Source organism: Porites lutea, chromosome 3 (assembly GCF_958299795.1).
Source record: "Porites lutea chromosome 3, jaPorLute2.1, whole genome shotgun sequence".
Lineage (NCBI taxonomy): Eukaryota > Metazoa > Cnidaria > Anthozoa > Scleractinia > Poritidae > Porites > Porites lutea.
The window spans coordinates 1,995,221-2,008,923 of record NC_133203.1 but is presented as its reverse complement, the minus strand read 5'-3'; the positions used below and the strand labels follow the sequence as shown (position 1 = coordinate 2,008,923).

The following is a 13,703-nucleotide window of genomic DNA, read 5'->3' as shown; positions in this document are numbered from 1 at the left end:
TCTTTTTAAATCAATTATTTCATTAGTTGATAGTTAGTAGGTTTTTAACTATATTATATTGTTAGGTGTCCCCAATTAGTAGAGGGGTTCTTAACCCCATCGGCTAGACATTCCAAGACACAATAAAGTTTTATGTATGTATGTATATGTATGTATGCCGGTCAATAGCATTCTTGCTCGTTGTGTAGCTCTTTGAAATATACCGATTCATAAGGAAGATTTTCACACATATTCCATACAATAGGTGAGATAAATATAGGAAACGCAAGGTTCCATGCACAGTTTCAGGTCGATTTACACAGCTTTGATCAAAACATTCTCAGTTTCGAGAATAGTTTATTCTAAACCAGAAGAAAAGATTCAATTAGCAGTTGAATTTTTCGCCATTTCTCTTTCACTTTTTACATTCTGCATTCAGTTCATTTTATTTGTGGGAAAGGAAGTCTTAGAAATTAAAAAGACGTTTGATCAATTCACACTCGCGCATTCTAGTCTTATTTGAAACTTTATAACGGAAGGACATCTGTGAGCAGGGAAAAAGTCAGCACAGAATTAGATTGTCGGGGAATTTCTGTAATCGTCCATCGTTCTGCTAGTGAGAAGCTAGCTGTTGTTCACTCGTCTTGCTTGTTTGGGGCTGAGTCTTATTCCGTTCAAAGAGAGAGCAAGAGTGTCTGGCAAGGTTTCCAATGAAAGATTTGTGAACTCGTGTCTGGCAAACTCTCCAAGTGTTTATATATACACAGTTATACGCACCTTATAACTTCTTCTCTGCTTAACAAGTGTCGTTAAAATTTTGGGCCATAACTTTCACTGAAACAACTGCTCCACAGAATGTCACTGATCACTCGTAACGCAAAAGAGTCTCGAAGTATGACTCCACAATAAATGTCACAAAATCTACCTAAGAGGTCTCTTGGGAATGTTCTGTCTTTACGTCATCCTAACCATTTCGTGCTTGCGGGCGCAAACAATAGAAACGTCATCATTACCTACCGATTCCTAACCATTCCTCGTAGCCTGCGTAGCTGGCGGTATTGCGTGGGTGCGAGATTAAAGTTTTGGCGGCGTAGCCGTGTTCCAAAAAAAGGGAGTAGCGAGGCGTTTGAAATACCGCCTGCCAGAAAACCCCGGTATTTTGAATAGTCCGCACACCAGTGTGCGGGGAAACGGATTGGTCGAGGGCCACACATATGTCAATCATGTTAGATGATCCTTCGCATGTATTTCCCAGTTAAGGGAGCAGATGGCAAACAGGAAAAGACGTAAGTGATTGTGGTTTCCCCTTTAAAAAGAGCATAATTGATGACCAAATTGCCGAAATGGCGTCTTTAAACTTCACAGCGCTGGAATTGTCTTTATTTAGCCGTAAAAAACAAGGGTCAAAGAAAATTAAAACACTTTACAACTGCATCTGAAATCAAATCCTATCAGGAACACCTACAGAAGAATAAACCACAGGAAATGGTTACCCAGTATGCATGTAACAAACCAGCTTCATGACCTTTTAATGTTAAGCCTAGTGTGGCAAAAAAAGATTTACTCAGTCAAAGTTTAGAATGATACAAGCATTGTGTAGTGCTAGTAACCTTGGAGCGAGAGCCGAGAAAATAAAAAAAACCACTGTTCAAGCATACTCACAAGGTCACGTTTCACATTATCACGAGCTTAGGAGTCGTGTTTAGCCTGTCAACGCTTATTTCTAAACTGTCTCGCGCGAAAATAATCGGAAGTTTCAAATTGCAGGTTTCTCTTTGATTGGCTGATTTAATTGGGATCAGCTAAGGTGACAAAAGTGGGCGGCATTCGAAAACTTATGGTTCTCTTGCAGGCGGTATTTCTGGTGGCTTCGCCGCTCGTGACGGCTCCGCCGTCAAATCTCACTCGACTATATTACAACGGCTCCGCCGTCAAATCTTACTCGACTATATTACAACGGCTCCGCCGGCAAATCTCACTCGACTATATCCCAACGGCCCCGCCGCCAAATCTCACTCGACTATATTACAACGGCTTCGCCGCCAAATCTCACTCGACTATATTACAACGGCTCCGCCGTCAAATCTCACTCGACTATATTACAACGGCTCCGCCGCCAAATCTCACTCGACTATATTACAACGGCTCCGCCAACAAATCTCACTCGACCACTACACAATACCGCCAGCTACGCAGGCTACATTCCTCGAGGCCCCTGTTCAAGCAAATCGAGATTTTTCTATATTGACTGTATGACTGTATATGTCAACTGTAAGTACTTTCCTTAATATACGCGCGAGTTACTAGAGTGCCTACTCGGGATTTCGCCTTCTGGGGCGAAATCCCTGCGGGGGCAATGAGCACAGACATGCTTGGTATTTTTTTTCTCTTTTACAACAAGAGGACTCATTTGCAGTCGTATTTGGCCGATACGCATATGCTACAAATAAATTCACCCTCGGTGCTAACGGTTTTTAAAAGTCCTTTAGAAAAAGAAAAGGCGTATATACTAACAAGGAAAAAAGTAAACAATTCTGCTTTTGTGTAATGGATGATATCCTGGGCTGGGAGGGACTCTCTCACGATATCTGATTTTTTTTCATTAACCTGCGATCAGGCGGTCCTTAGATTTTCCCATTTTCTTTGGGAGGCCTGATCGCGGGTTATTTCTATATTTGTTACGTCAAACGTAAATAAGAATCGTTTTCATTGTCTCGTCGAGTGCCATATAAATACGATAATTTATAAACAGAAAAGGAACAACATTGTATATCTCTTCTCCTACAAATTAGGAAAGACTTCCGGAAGTCTCCACGCATCATATCTCGCAATTTCGTCTACAAAGCCTTGTTTTCTTACCGGACGTTTCGTACCTACGGACGTTTCGTACCCAGGCGATTCGTACCCATGCAATAACAAAGTCTTTATGTTGTAAACAGTGTGTTTTCATAGTTTAAGTTAAGGCTTTCACTAAAACAAAGGATCGAAACCGCAGAACTAACCACAAAACAGGACGTCCTGTGGAGATAGTGGGACGTGTAAAGTGCCGAATAGAGTACTGTACCAAAAAGAGTACGATGCATAAATTATGACAAATTATTAAATTCGGACGAAACAAATATGTTTGTTTACGTCCGAATTTGCTACATGTCTGAACGTCGACTAATCGAAGACTATTTGAAGAGCGATAGCATAAGAAGAATACGACAAGGTTAGTGACACAAGCCCCGCCGAACACAAAATAAAAAAAAAAGTGACTTGAAAGAGTGACTTACAGAATTCGCATGTTTGTGAAAAGCGCAGTCATATATTTTAAAGGAAATCCTAACTAATACTTATTACAAGCGGGGACATGTGAGTTGTCCGAGTGACACCCGCCCTTTGATTAAACATAATCAAGGAATAATATATAATATATATAATATACTATATACTGATTATTTCTTTAAGTTTTAAACTAGTCAATTTTGCTTAACCTACTTACTGGATTTGCGATTTCTAATGTACTGTATGTTTGAGATTTCTAATGATATACTGATTATTAAAAATACCTTAACATTATCTACAATACAACTGTAGCTAATGATGAAATAAATCAAGTTCATGAGTCCTTCAATAGCCTGCGAAAACATCCGTTTCTCCTCGCTCTTCGCCGCTGCGGACGTTTTGCGCGGAGGAACGTCTGCAACTCAGCGACAGAAATTCCATACTGATGACGTAAAATCTGTCCGGAATCTGGTCAGAAGCGCTGATTGGTCGACGGAGTAGTTACATTGTTTTAGCTTTTGTTTACGAATGAAAGACAAAAGACAAAAGGCCACAAAGGTCAAATGTAACCCCGGGATGTAAACGCGAAATATCTCAAACAAAACAGCCAATATTTGTGGAATATAGTCTCCTCTTGAAGAAGCATTTGAGTTTTGCTGGAGCTCGTTGGTAGATGAACACAACACTTTACCAAAATCGACCAGAAAGACACGTAAAATTGGTCAAATTTGTATTTGGAACCCCATGACTACCGGATTTATTATATAAACATTAATTTACGTCATCAGTATGAAATTTCTGCCGCTGAGTCGCAGACGTTCCTCCGCGCGAAATGTCCCTAGCGGCTTAGAGCGAGGAGAAACGGATGTTTTCGCAGGCTAGTCCTTCAAGTACTTTAGACGATCACTGGCCTATTGATGTTTGCGCAACCTTTCAGTAATTGCTTAAGGGATTTCTCTCTTGTTAAATGCCTCCCACAGCTCAAAGAGCCGGCTTTGTAACTGGCGGTAGGCGGCTCTCTGGATCCGCCTCAGCTTGCGCTCAGACACAAGCCGAATCTGCAGTGACACCAGGCGGGCCTCGTTGTGTAGCAGGAACACAAGCAAATAGAAGGGAAGTCCTCAGCGGCCAGCAGCTCTTCGGTTCAGGCTGTGATGCCAGCCTTCTATGTCATTATTTGTTCTTACTCACAGCATAAACACGCTCCAGCACTTAGGGGGCCATATTCTGCTGTTTATCCAGGTCTCTCCGATGAGGTGCAGAGATTTCAAAGACTTGAATATATTACTTTATTTAATGGTGTTATTTACTTTATTGAAAAATTGTCCCTTAAACTTATTTACCTTAAGTAACTTATCGGTCACAAGACATTCAATTCATCTCTATTTCATTTCTGTAACGCTGTTTTGGTAAAAGACAGTTAACTAAACCTTTTAATCCTTTCCGATACCTTTCATTTAATATTATATAAACCCACGGGTTTAAAGAAGTATTCGAATAAAACATGAATTTCATGGCTGTAAATAGTTTTCTCGTTGCACATGTCGCTAGCCCATCCCACAAAAAATAATGAACAAGTCCTAAAATAGTTAGTGGAAAAATGCACAACATGAACAAAAAGACAATGATCAGTATCTTGTTGACAATGGCTCTGTTTTCTTTCTGCCTCTGTCGCCTTATTCTTGATGTTCCAATTTCGGTAGGATCTTTTTTCTTTAGTTCTATAACTATCAGTGCATATAAAGTTAGAATCACAATTAGGGGCAAGAAAATTAAAAAGATGGAAAGGAACAGAAAGTATCGTTCTTGTGTATGCTCTTCAAACGTCGGTGCCCAGCAAAAAGTGCAAGACCACTTTTGGCCTGTCTTTACCAGCCGCACGGTATAGAAATAAGTTCCGTGTAGACCCATCGCCACCATCCAAATAACAACAATTATTACCTTACAAACCTTGGATGTAATAACTGGAGGACGGAATGGAAAGACGACTCCCTGATATCTGTCAACTGCTATGGCTACCAGGCTTTGTATAGACACTGCCGTTGAAGTGTCTTGGAGAAAGTAGTCCATCTTACATGATATTGAACCTGCTAAGCCATCGAGAAGCCATATATTTGAACCAGCAAAAATTTGCGCGAGTTCTCGTGGTACTGCGAAGGCAGAGATTAATAGATCAGAAGCGGCCATGTTAGCGATCAGGTAATTCGTTGTCGTCCGCATCCTTTTGTTTTTTGACACGATTGCAATTACAGCTAAGTTTCCAAGCAGCGAAGTTAACATGATCGACGAGTAAGCGACTATTTTGATGCATTTCACCAAAGTCGAGGCCTGCGTGCAGATCTTCTCCGACGTCGAATTGGTGTCATTTTGGTATTCCATGACTGGACGACAAACAAATAATCTCCCCTGAAGATGTTCCAAAAGTGGCAAAAAGCGAAAACCAACCGTCGTACATATATTGTTGTATAAAGACACCTGTCATATGTAAATTTAAATCAGATTAGCTTAATACAGTAAGCCATTTCGCACTTAGAGAGATTTTGCCCGAGAATGTTTTTTCTTATCACCCCCACTAACAAATTAAGTCTGTGATCAAAGAAATAATGGTGGTATTCTATATTATAACATTAGCATTAACAGATGTCAGCCGTTAAATTGTGAGGGAAAAAAGGTCGCTAGTGAGTTTTTTGCCAGAGGATTTAATCGTCAACGTACGTACTATCTTTTTGTTCAATATCATGATGGCTAAACTTTGTTTCTGTCAAGTTGTATGTTACACTTCAGAAGATACTTCAATCCCTTTTTATCAGGGTGGTATTGTTATGGTATCAGTATAAAGATGACCAATGAAATGGTTTCAGGATAAGTATGTAGGCAGGCCCTCGCTGATCTCATATTGCTTCCAGTTAAACTTTCCATGACAAGACGAAAAAGATAATCTCTTCTAAGTGGTGTTGCCGGAAAAGTGGGGTAAAGTGGAAACCTTTAACCGCTCATCTATTTGTAGCGAAAACACACATTCCATGTACCGATAAAGCTATTGTATGGATTGGATTAAACATTTTGGCACTAACCGAGAAATTTTTGTCCATCGATCTTGTGCTTTCCACAGCCATTAATGAATTTTGTTATGTGATAGAAAGTGAGTAAGAGATTATAAAAGTCCAGTGGACCCAGTATTCTCTTTGGATACGAATATTTTTGCTATAATATTATTATTTCTATATATTTTGTAGCGAAGGTGAATTTCAGAAGTTGAAGTGTTAAGCGAAAAGGATGGGAGCGACATTTTTACCAGTGTTATCGCATATTATCGTGGTACGTACAGTTTTGGATTATTTCTGCTATCTGTTATTATTCACAAGATATACTTCAATTTGTGTTCACCAAGGCTGTATAAGGAATGTCACTTAATTAACAGTATTATAAAGACAACCAATGAAATAATTCCATGATAAATCAAGGCCACATATGGAAACCTAAGTGGAGCAGCTGAATAAATAGATATTCAAACGTAGAGTGAAAAATAGAAACTTTCAGAAGCAATACAATTTACTTAACTCGTGCTGCTATCGCCTTCAATTCGTGCGAATGTGTTAATGATAAACGAGCTCAGTTGCTTGTAGTACTACAAGAAAGATGGTTATTCCAACACTGATAGTTAAAACTCAAGTTTTAAATAATAACTAATCTTTTAAGTGCTTCCAAACTTGACAGTTTAATTGTAAAATAAGGATAACAAGGCCCCGCGTTCGCACGTATCCGAATATTTTTGAAAAGGAAGAATTTTTTCCCCTGTTTTAGCCCTCTGTCCACAATTTAAAGGCACTTTTGGGCACCAAAAACGAAGGTTTTTGAGAACTGTTCTTAGAGAGGGTTTTTTTTTTAAACGCCACCGGATTGTCGTTTTCGTGTGGACAGACAAAAACGCTGCTTCTGAACACGATGATGCCATACATCGTACACAGCACGCTCTATAGGGGACAATAGGGGACGTTATACGCTATATATAAGTCGTTACGTCACGTTGCCATGGTGGCAATATTATTCAGTTTCAATTAATTTGTCGAGTGGATGCCTACTTTTTTTGAAAACAGACAAGAAAAATTAAAATTTCCCCAGTTCAAAAATAACAGGATACAGTACGTGTGGATGAGGACTTAGTAGAAAACGCAAAACTGAACGGAAACCGGGGCAATAATTAGTTTTTTTAAAAAAGTATATATTGATGAAACGCCAAATCCCCTTACAAAGCATTTACTAAAACTTCAACAAAAAGACGCCAACAGTTCAAGCATTTTAAGCGAACTAATAATAGAAATGTCAAGCAAGTTGATATTTCAGCCGACACAATTAGTCAGAAAGGGTGATCAAAGCTTCTTTGTTTACACGAATCATGAAATATTTTAATGACTTAAGACTAATGTGCTCAAACTGAAAATTAACAATCACTGTCTGCTAATTAATAGTTCGGTAGAGAGCCATCCCTAAAAGAAGACACAACTTTCAAAAAAAAATTTAAAAACCCTCCGAGTTGAAATTGCAATACCAGAAATACTTTTTAAGATGTTAAACAACATGTAAAACGTGAGGAGCCTATTACTCTAAAAACATTTTTATATACATTTTGGCTTACATTCAACATTCATGTCAGTTCGTTGCGAATTCACAGTTTTTTTCTTTTTATTAGTATAATTATTATTTTATTTCTTGTTTGGGGAGATGACGGTTTCACTCCGCGCTACAGAAGTCCATATTTGATTTCCAATTTTTTATTATTAACGAACTGTACGGCTTTAATAGATTTACGAGATAGAAGAATAAGGCTTATCTGAATACATTTTTAACATTTATATTTCGCAGACAATTCTGGTGAGAAAGGACAGTTCCGTGAATCTTTCTTGCAAAGCTTATCTGCTTCTTCCATATGCAAAACAGATATTTTTCTTACTATATTTACATTTCTTACTTTTAGTAATAAGTAACTATTTATATTTCTCACAAAAAATGAAATTGTTGTTTGTTTTATAGATCAGTTGTAAAGAAAAGCTTAGTAGAAAAACACATTTGAAATTATCTGCAGATGCCCTTGGGAGAACTAGAGGCGACTATTAAATTTGAGGGAAATTAGGGTAGAAGTATATTTTTTTGGAGTAGTTATGCCAAAAGAAGCCAGGATATTGAAAGTTAAACTTCCGTAAGTTATTCAGTTAAGTCAACCTGTACTTACTTTAAAGCTTCCTAAGGAAGACTCTAGTTTAGTTTTTTTATCTTTTCAACTGACAATTGTAGGGATGGAATGATAATTTATAATCCTAATTCTGAATACGTTTAGCAAGTAAGTGAAGATAATACTGGTAAGTAAATAGATTAAAGGAACAGTATCCCGTTACTGCGCATGCACCAAACTTTGATTTTTGGACAGGATGTCGCGAAATCAAAAGATGCGAGGAGAGTAAGAGAATCTTGAAAAATCCGTTTGCATCGCGCTTGGCCGGGTTCAATACGACACTAAAACTTCTCAGGATTATAGATCAATGATATATTGTTCCTGTTAAGTTTCGATTTGGGCAAAATCTGGAATTTTTGGCGTTACTTTTATTACCGTTGGCCGGAGGACCAAAAGATTGGAAGCACTTTGAAACCGATTGAAGGCTTATTTCTTCTGCTAGCTTCCATACAAGCTCAGATAATTGTGAAAGGAATACGCAGAAATGAAACAGCAACAATAAAGACTGTAAGAAAGAAACCGTTGAGACATTGATGTGACTGAGGAGATCTTGTGGAGGGAAGCTTCGTGAAGCAGAATGTTTTGCAACGACGCGTTAGTAAACTTTTAAATGAATCTCCCTACGGCGGACAAAATCAAACAAACAGGCGCTACATGTTTTGAAAAACTACTGACATGAAATCATAATATCATTTTTGACTAACCTTTGTGATGATTCATAGCGTTGAGATTGCATTTTTATTTATGTCTTTCAAACGTTTGAGGCTAGAACGCGAGCAAATCAGGCAGATATTACTGGACTTGGAGCGATTGACCTCTGACACGAGTTTCAAATTAGAAAACATGTTTTTAAAGCGAGCGGAACGAGATTTTCGGGTTGCGAGGCGGCCCAGCTAGCGATAAAATCGCGATGAGTCTTCGAACCACGAGCCAAATTTTTATATAAGACGAAAGACTTCTTCGAAAGTCTAAAATATTACTTGAGAATATAAACAACAAATCTCTGTCGGCGGTGCGGTCCGGAAGGAAATCTTGTCGAGTCAATTTGACAGTTCTATTGTCTTTTGAAGAAAAAACAGATGACGCTCGCGCGTGCGCATAATCGGGACACTGTCCCTTTAAAAGCAAATTTTATAGAAATATATCTCAAGCCGATTCTTAATACGGGCATGCATCGAAGAAGGAAATTCACGCAAAAAAAGGCCTTTTGAAAAAGTTGGTCGTGTGATCGACTGTCTGTAAACACAAAAACAATTCTTTTTTAAAAAAATATCTCAAAAGTAGCAATTGCAATGGTTGCCGTAAATGAGAGGGATTTGTATTTGCTTGCGTAGGAGGGGTTTCCGCGCAGATTCGTTGGAAACGCTGTAATGCGTAAGAGAAAGATTCAACGACAGTTTGAACATTTCAAAATCAAGATTTGAATGGGAAGCCACTGAACCGCGACTAGGGTGGCAAGAGTTGTTTTTCACTACATATCGAATACCGTAAAATTCCGAAAATAAGCAACTCCATGTATAAGCCCCCCAAACGGGTAACGTAAAAAACCCGCCGTTAAATCGCCCCTCCAAATACAAGCCCCCTGGGGGCTTGAAATTGGAAAATTGCCCTCAAATACAAAGTAAAACAAAGCAAAAATGGTAAATTTACATCCAACTATAGGGCTAGCCCAATCGATTTTGAGACGCAAATTTCCCTCCGTAGATAAGCCCCTTCAAATATAAGCCCCTCAAAAAGGGCCTTTGAAAAATATAGGCCCCGGGGCTTACTAGTTCGGAATTTTATGGTACCTTCTATTTGGCAGCCGTTGCAATCGCTACGTTTGAGATATATACCGCTGAAAATTTACGGGTTACCTAATTTTTATATGGTCTTTCAGTTCCTGCTTAAATCATTTTGTTCCAAAAGTATTGTTTTCATGTTAACAAAAAGTTGATTACGTGACCAACTATTTAAAAAAGGTCCATTGACTATAGTTTGATTGACAACAGAAATAATAGTCCATTTGAAAGCAAAGCTAGGGGTTTTATACTTTACTTGCAAATCTTACAAAGTCAGAAGCATAAAAAACTGAAATGTTTATTTAAGGTAAACGACGTCTAGACTACGATTGCTTAATTGACCCTGAAAAGCCCCTGTATGTAAAAATGCTTTTTACTTGGAGTTGAAATAGATGACAAGCTTAATTTCACCAGCCATATCAGTAACTTTTGCATAAAAGCCAGTCAAAAAGTCGGTGTCTTATTGAGACTGCGAAATTTGATACCATGCAAAGCAAAACTGATAATCTACAAATCATCCATCCTGCCTCACTTAACATATTGCCATCTGGTATGGCATAACTGTAGATCTTCTGACAGTAGAAAAATAGAGCGGATTCAAGAACGCGCTCTTAGAGCAGTATTTAACTCACATTCAGAATCATATGAAAACCTTTTGGTTCGTGCAGAGCTACCTTCACTACCTATAAATCGAAGACTACAAGATATCGCTATATTAATGTACAAAGTAAAATATGGCCTCGCACCGAGTATTGTTAACGAACTATTTAAGCGGAAAAGCACTTATTATTCACTAAGAAACAGTGATTTTGATATTCCGACTTTTAACACTATTAACTATAGAAAGCATTCTCTTAGATATCAAGGACCTCATATACGGTCGAAACTAGATATTAAATTGAAAGGCTCCTCGAATATTGAATCTTTCAAAAAGAACATTAGGAAAAAAGACCTAACGTCACTCTTAAACAACAACAATAGCTGCTGTAACCTTTGCAAGTCACGCACATGGATAATTTGATTCGGACGAGAGGAGTGACTATTCGTTATTCCCGTCGTGGTCAACTGTAATTACAAAATAAGGTGACTATGATTTTCATCATTCTAAGTTAAAGAAAAAAACGATTAGAAACTTACCACTTGTGTTCCTTAAAACTGCTTCTGTACTATGATTGCTTTTTTTCGCCAGCAGTTTGATTTGTCTGATTTCAAAAAGGTGTTAATTAATTTATAAATATTAAAACAGCGTTATATGACATCTGTTTTGTCGCTACACTTTGTCGAGGCAAGCTAATAGCCTGCGAACCCAGCGGCGGGGGTATACGTATGGGTTTGCAGGTTCCCGAGTTAATGATATTCACATAAAAATGGACTGAAAACGTAAAATGAAAATTGTAAGGGGAGATCTTTTTTGCCTTTCAATTTTTATCTAGCCAGTGCTTTCAAATCTTCGCTTTGAACACTGTCATTGACTTCACACTAGAGCTTGTAAGTATAATCTAAGGGCACTTGGCATATTCTTTAAGTGTCACTTAACTTTACTTAGTGACCATGGAAACATTATTTTGTCTGTTTTGTAGTTCAAAGAAGCCGAAGTTCGCGGCCAAGTATGATCTACACCACACTTGGCCAATTGACCACTAGGATATGAAAGCCAACTAAAGATGTGCAGCTGTTCCAAGATTCTGATGAAAGCATAGATGAACATTTTCTAAATTACCTCGCTAAATTACGGGCTGGAGAAACTGTGCATCGGAGTTTGAGGACTCCATAGGGCGATTTCTTAGAAGACTTCAAAAAGCTATTTTCCGTTGCAAACGCTTCATGATTTTAAAGGCTAGCAATCGTATTTGTGACATGTGTGACTGACAGCTTGTACTTAGAAGTGCTAATTAATTAAAATACTATTTGGGTTATTCATTTCAATACAAGCTAGACAAGAGGCGGGGGCTTATATCCGAGGGGACTTGTAATCGGATGTGTTCATTGGTTGTGTTCATTGTGTTCATTTCGTCAGCATTTCTCCGGTAACTTTTAGCATCTCTCTAGCACTAACGCTTTAAAGGGAGCTAGATCCTTGCCCGAAGCTGTAGGTGTTCTGACCTTAGGAATTGAAACCCAGCATAGTTGAAGTATCCGATTGCATGTGCACCTGAATATTCTAGAAACGTATTATCGGCGCAGCATTTCCGCTTAACTCAAAGATCACTTTAAGCTTATTAACGCTTTTAAGTTGTAAAATAATTTGCTTTCTCATGTGAATGTCAACGTCGCTTTACAATTCGAAGACCGTTTTATGAAGCTAAGGCTCTTTGGCTCATTCGCTTTTCGCTGAACGAAATCCCATCGTCAGGCTTTGATAGCTCGTTTCACACTCATGTCGATCGCATCTTCTCCCTTATCAGGTAATATCGGGAACAATTTGTCCAAACATAGGCGAACGGGCAATTTTTTTGCCAGGGGGGGGGGGGGGGGGGCGGTAAACCATTTGCCCAAAAAATTCTCCCAAGTTGCCCAAATTTTTACGAAACGGTACAAAAGAAACGAGGGCGATACGATGCAATAACGTAAGCCGTACTGGCATATAAAGGTCAATACCTCCCAATTTTGAGAATAACTACGTCGCCATAGACAAACATTTGGAAAAACTGCTACCATAGTTTTATTAGATAAAGATGAAAATTTATCATGAGCAGGGTTTCAATGACATCGGAATAGTCATAGCAACGAAATGACGCCATTGTCTTTTTTACTTGCAGCAATATTTCTCGGCACTGGGAACTGTTCCTACAAAATTGTTCACGGGAACTTTTTTCTCCAATAGTCGCCTCGATGTTCGTGAAGTTAAAACGGAATCTATAGGAGCGTTATTGGGATATTTTGGGATGAAGGTTTTATCATTATAAATATGGGAAAAAAAATCTTGATGTTTGGCTGTTATTTGTAGAAAACGAAGCTCTTTTGACATGCAATTTCACCTCATAGTAGTTTCAATCTTTTTAAAAACGTGTGTAAAAGATATGATCATGAGATGGCTCCAGCCGATTGCTAGAGAGAAGGATTTCATTAGTATGTATCGAGGGGCTCTTGTTAGCGGTTTTGTAAACAATTCGGTCTACTTTTATAAATTATTGCTTGATAGATTTTTTAAAAAAATTAATATTCTTCTCGTAATTCGAGCGGATTACTAGTCAGCCACTTCTTCATTTTCAGACCCACTGTTGCTGAGATGATTCTAGAAAGATATGCGGAAATTTATTCTAATCAATTCACGACTGGAAAGAGCCCATTCCAGTCAGTGCAGTGCAGTACAGTGCTCACCAATAAAAAACTATAAATACGTAAATATGTAAATAAACAAATGATACCCTTCCCTATAACCAGAAACTCATCACGCGCTAGGCAACCACTGTGAGTGTCTCGAGAGAATGTAACTGGATTATTAC

General features: G+C 38.3%; 1 protein-coding gene across 1 annotated transcript; it reads right to left on the bottom strand.

Annotated features, from left to right (window-relative positions):
• Positions 1 to 4,086: 4,086 nt before the first annotated feature.
• LOC140929259 (QRFP-like peptide receptor) lies at positions 4,087 to 5,715 on the bottom strand. The gene has a single exon (XM_073379064.1). It carries the CDS (start codon positions 5,623 to 5,625, stop codon positions 4,618 to 4,620), a length of 1,008 nt encoding a protein of 335 aa, XP_073235165.1. The 5' UTR covers positions 5,626 to 5,715; the 3' UTR covers positions 4,087 to 4,617.
• Positions 5,716 to 13,703: the final 7,988 nt, after the last annotated feature.

Bases quoted from the DNA above. Each gene is read 5' to 3' on its own strand.
- LOC140929259 (XM_073379064.1), bottom strand. From the start codon at position 5,625: ATGGAATACCAAAATGACACCAATTCGACGTCGGAGAAGATCTGCACG.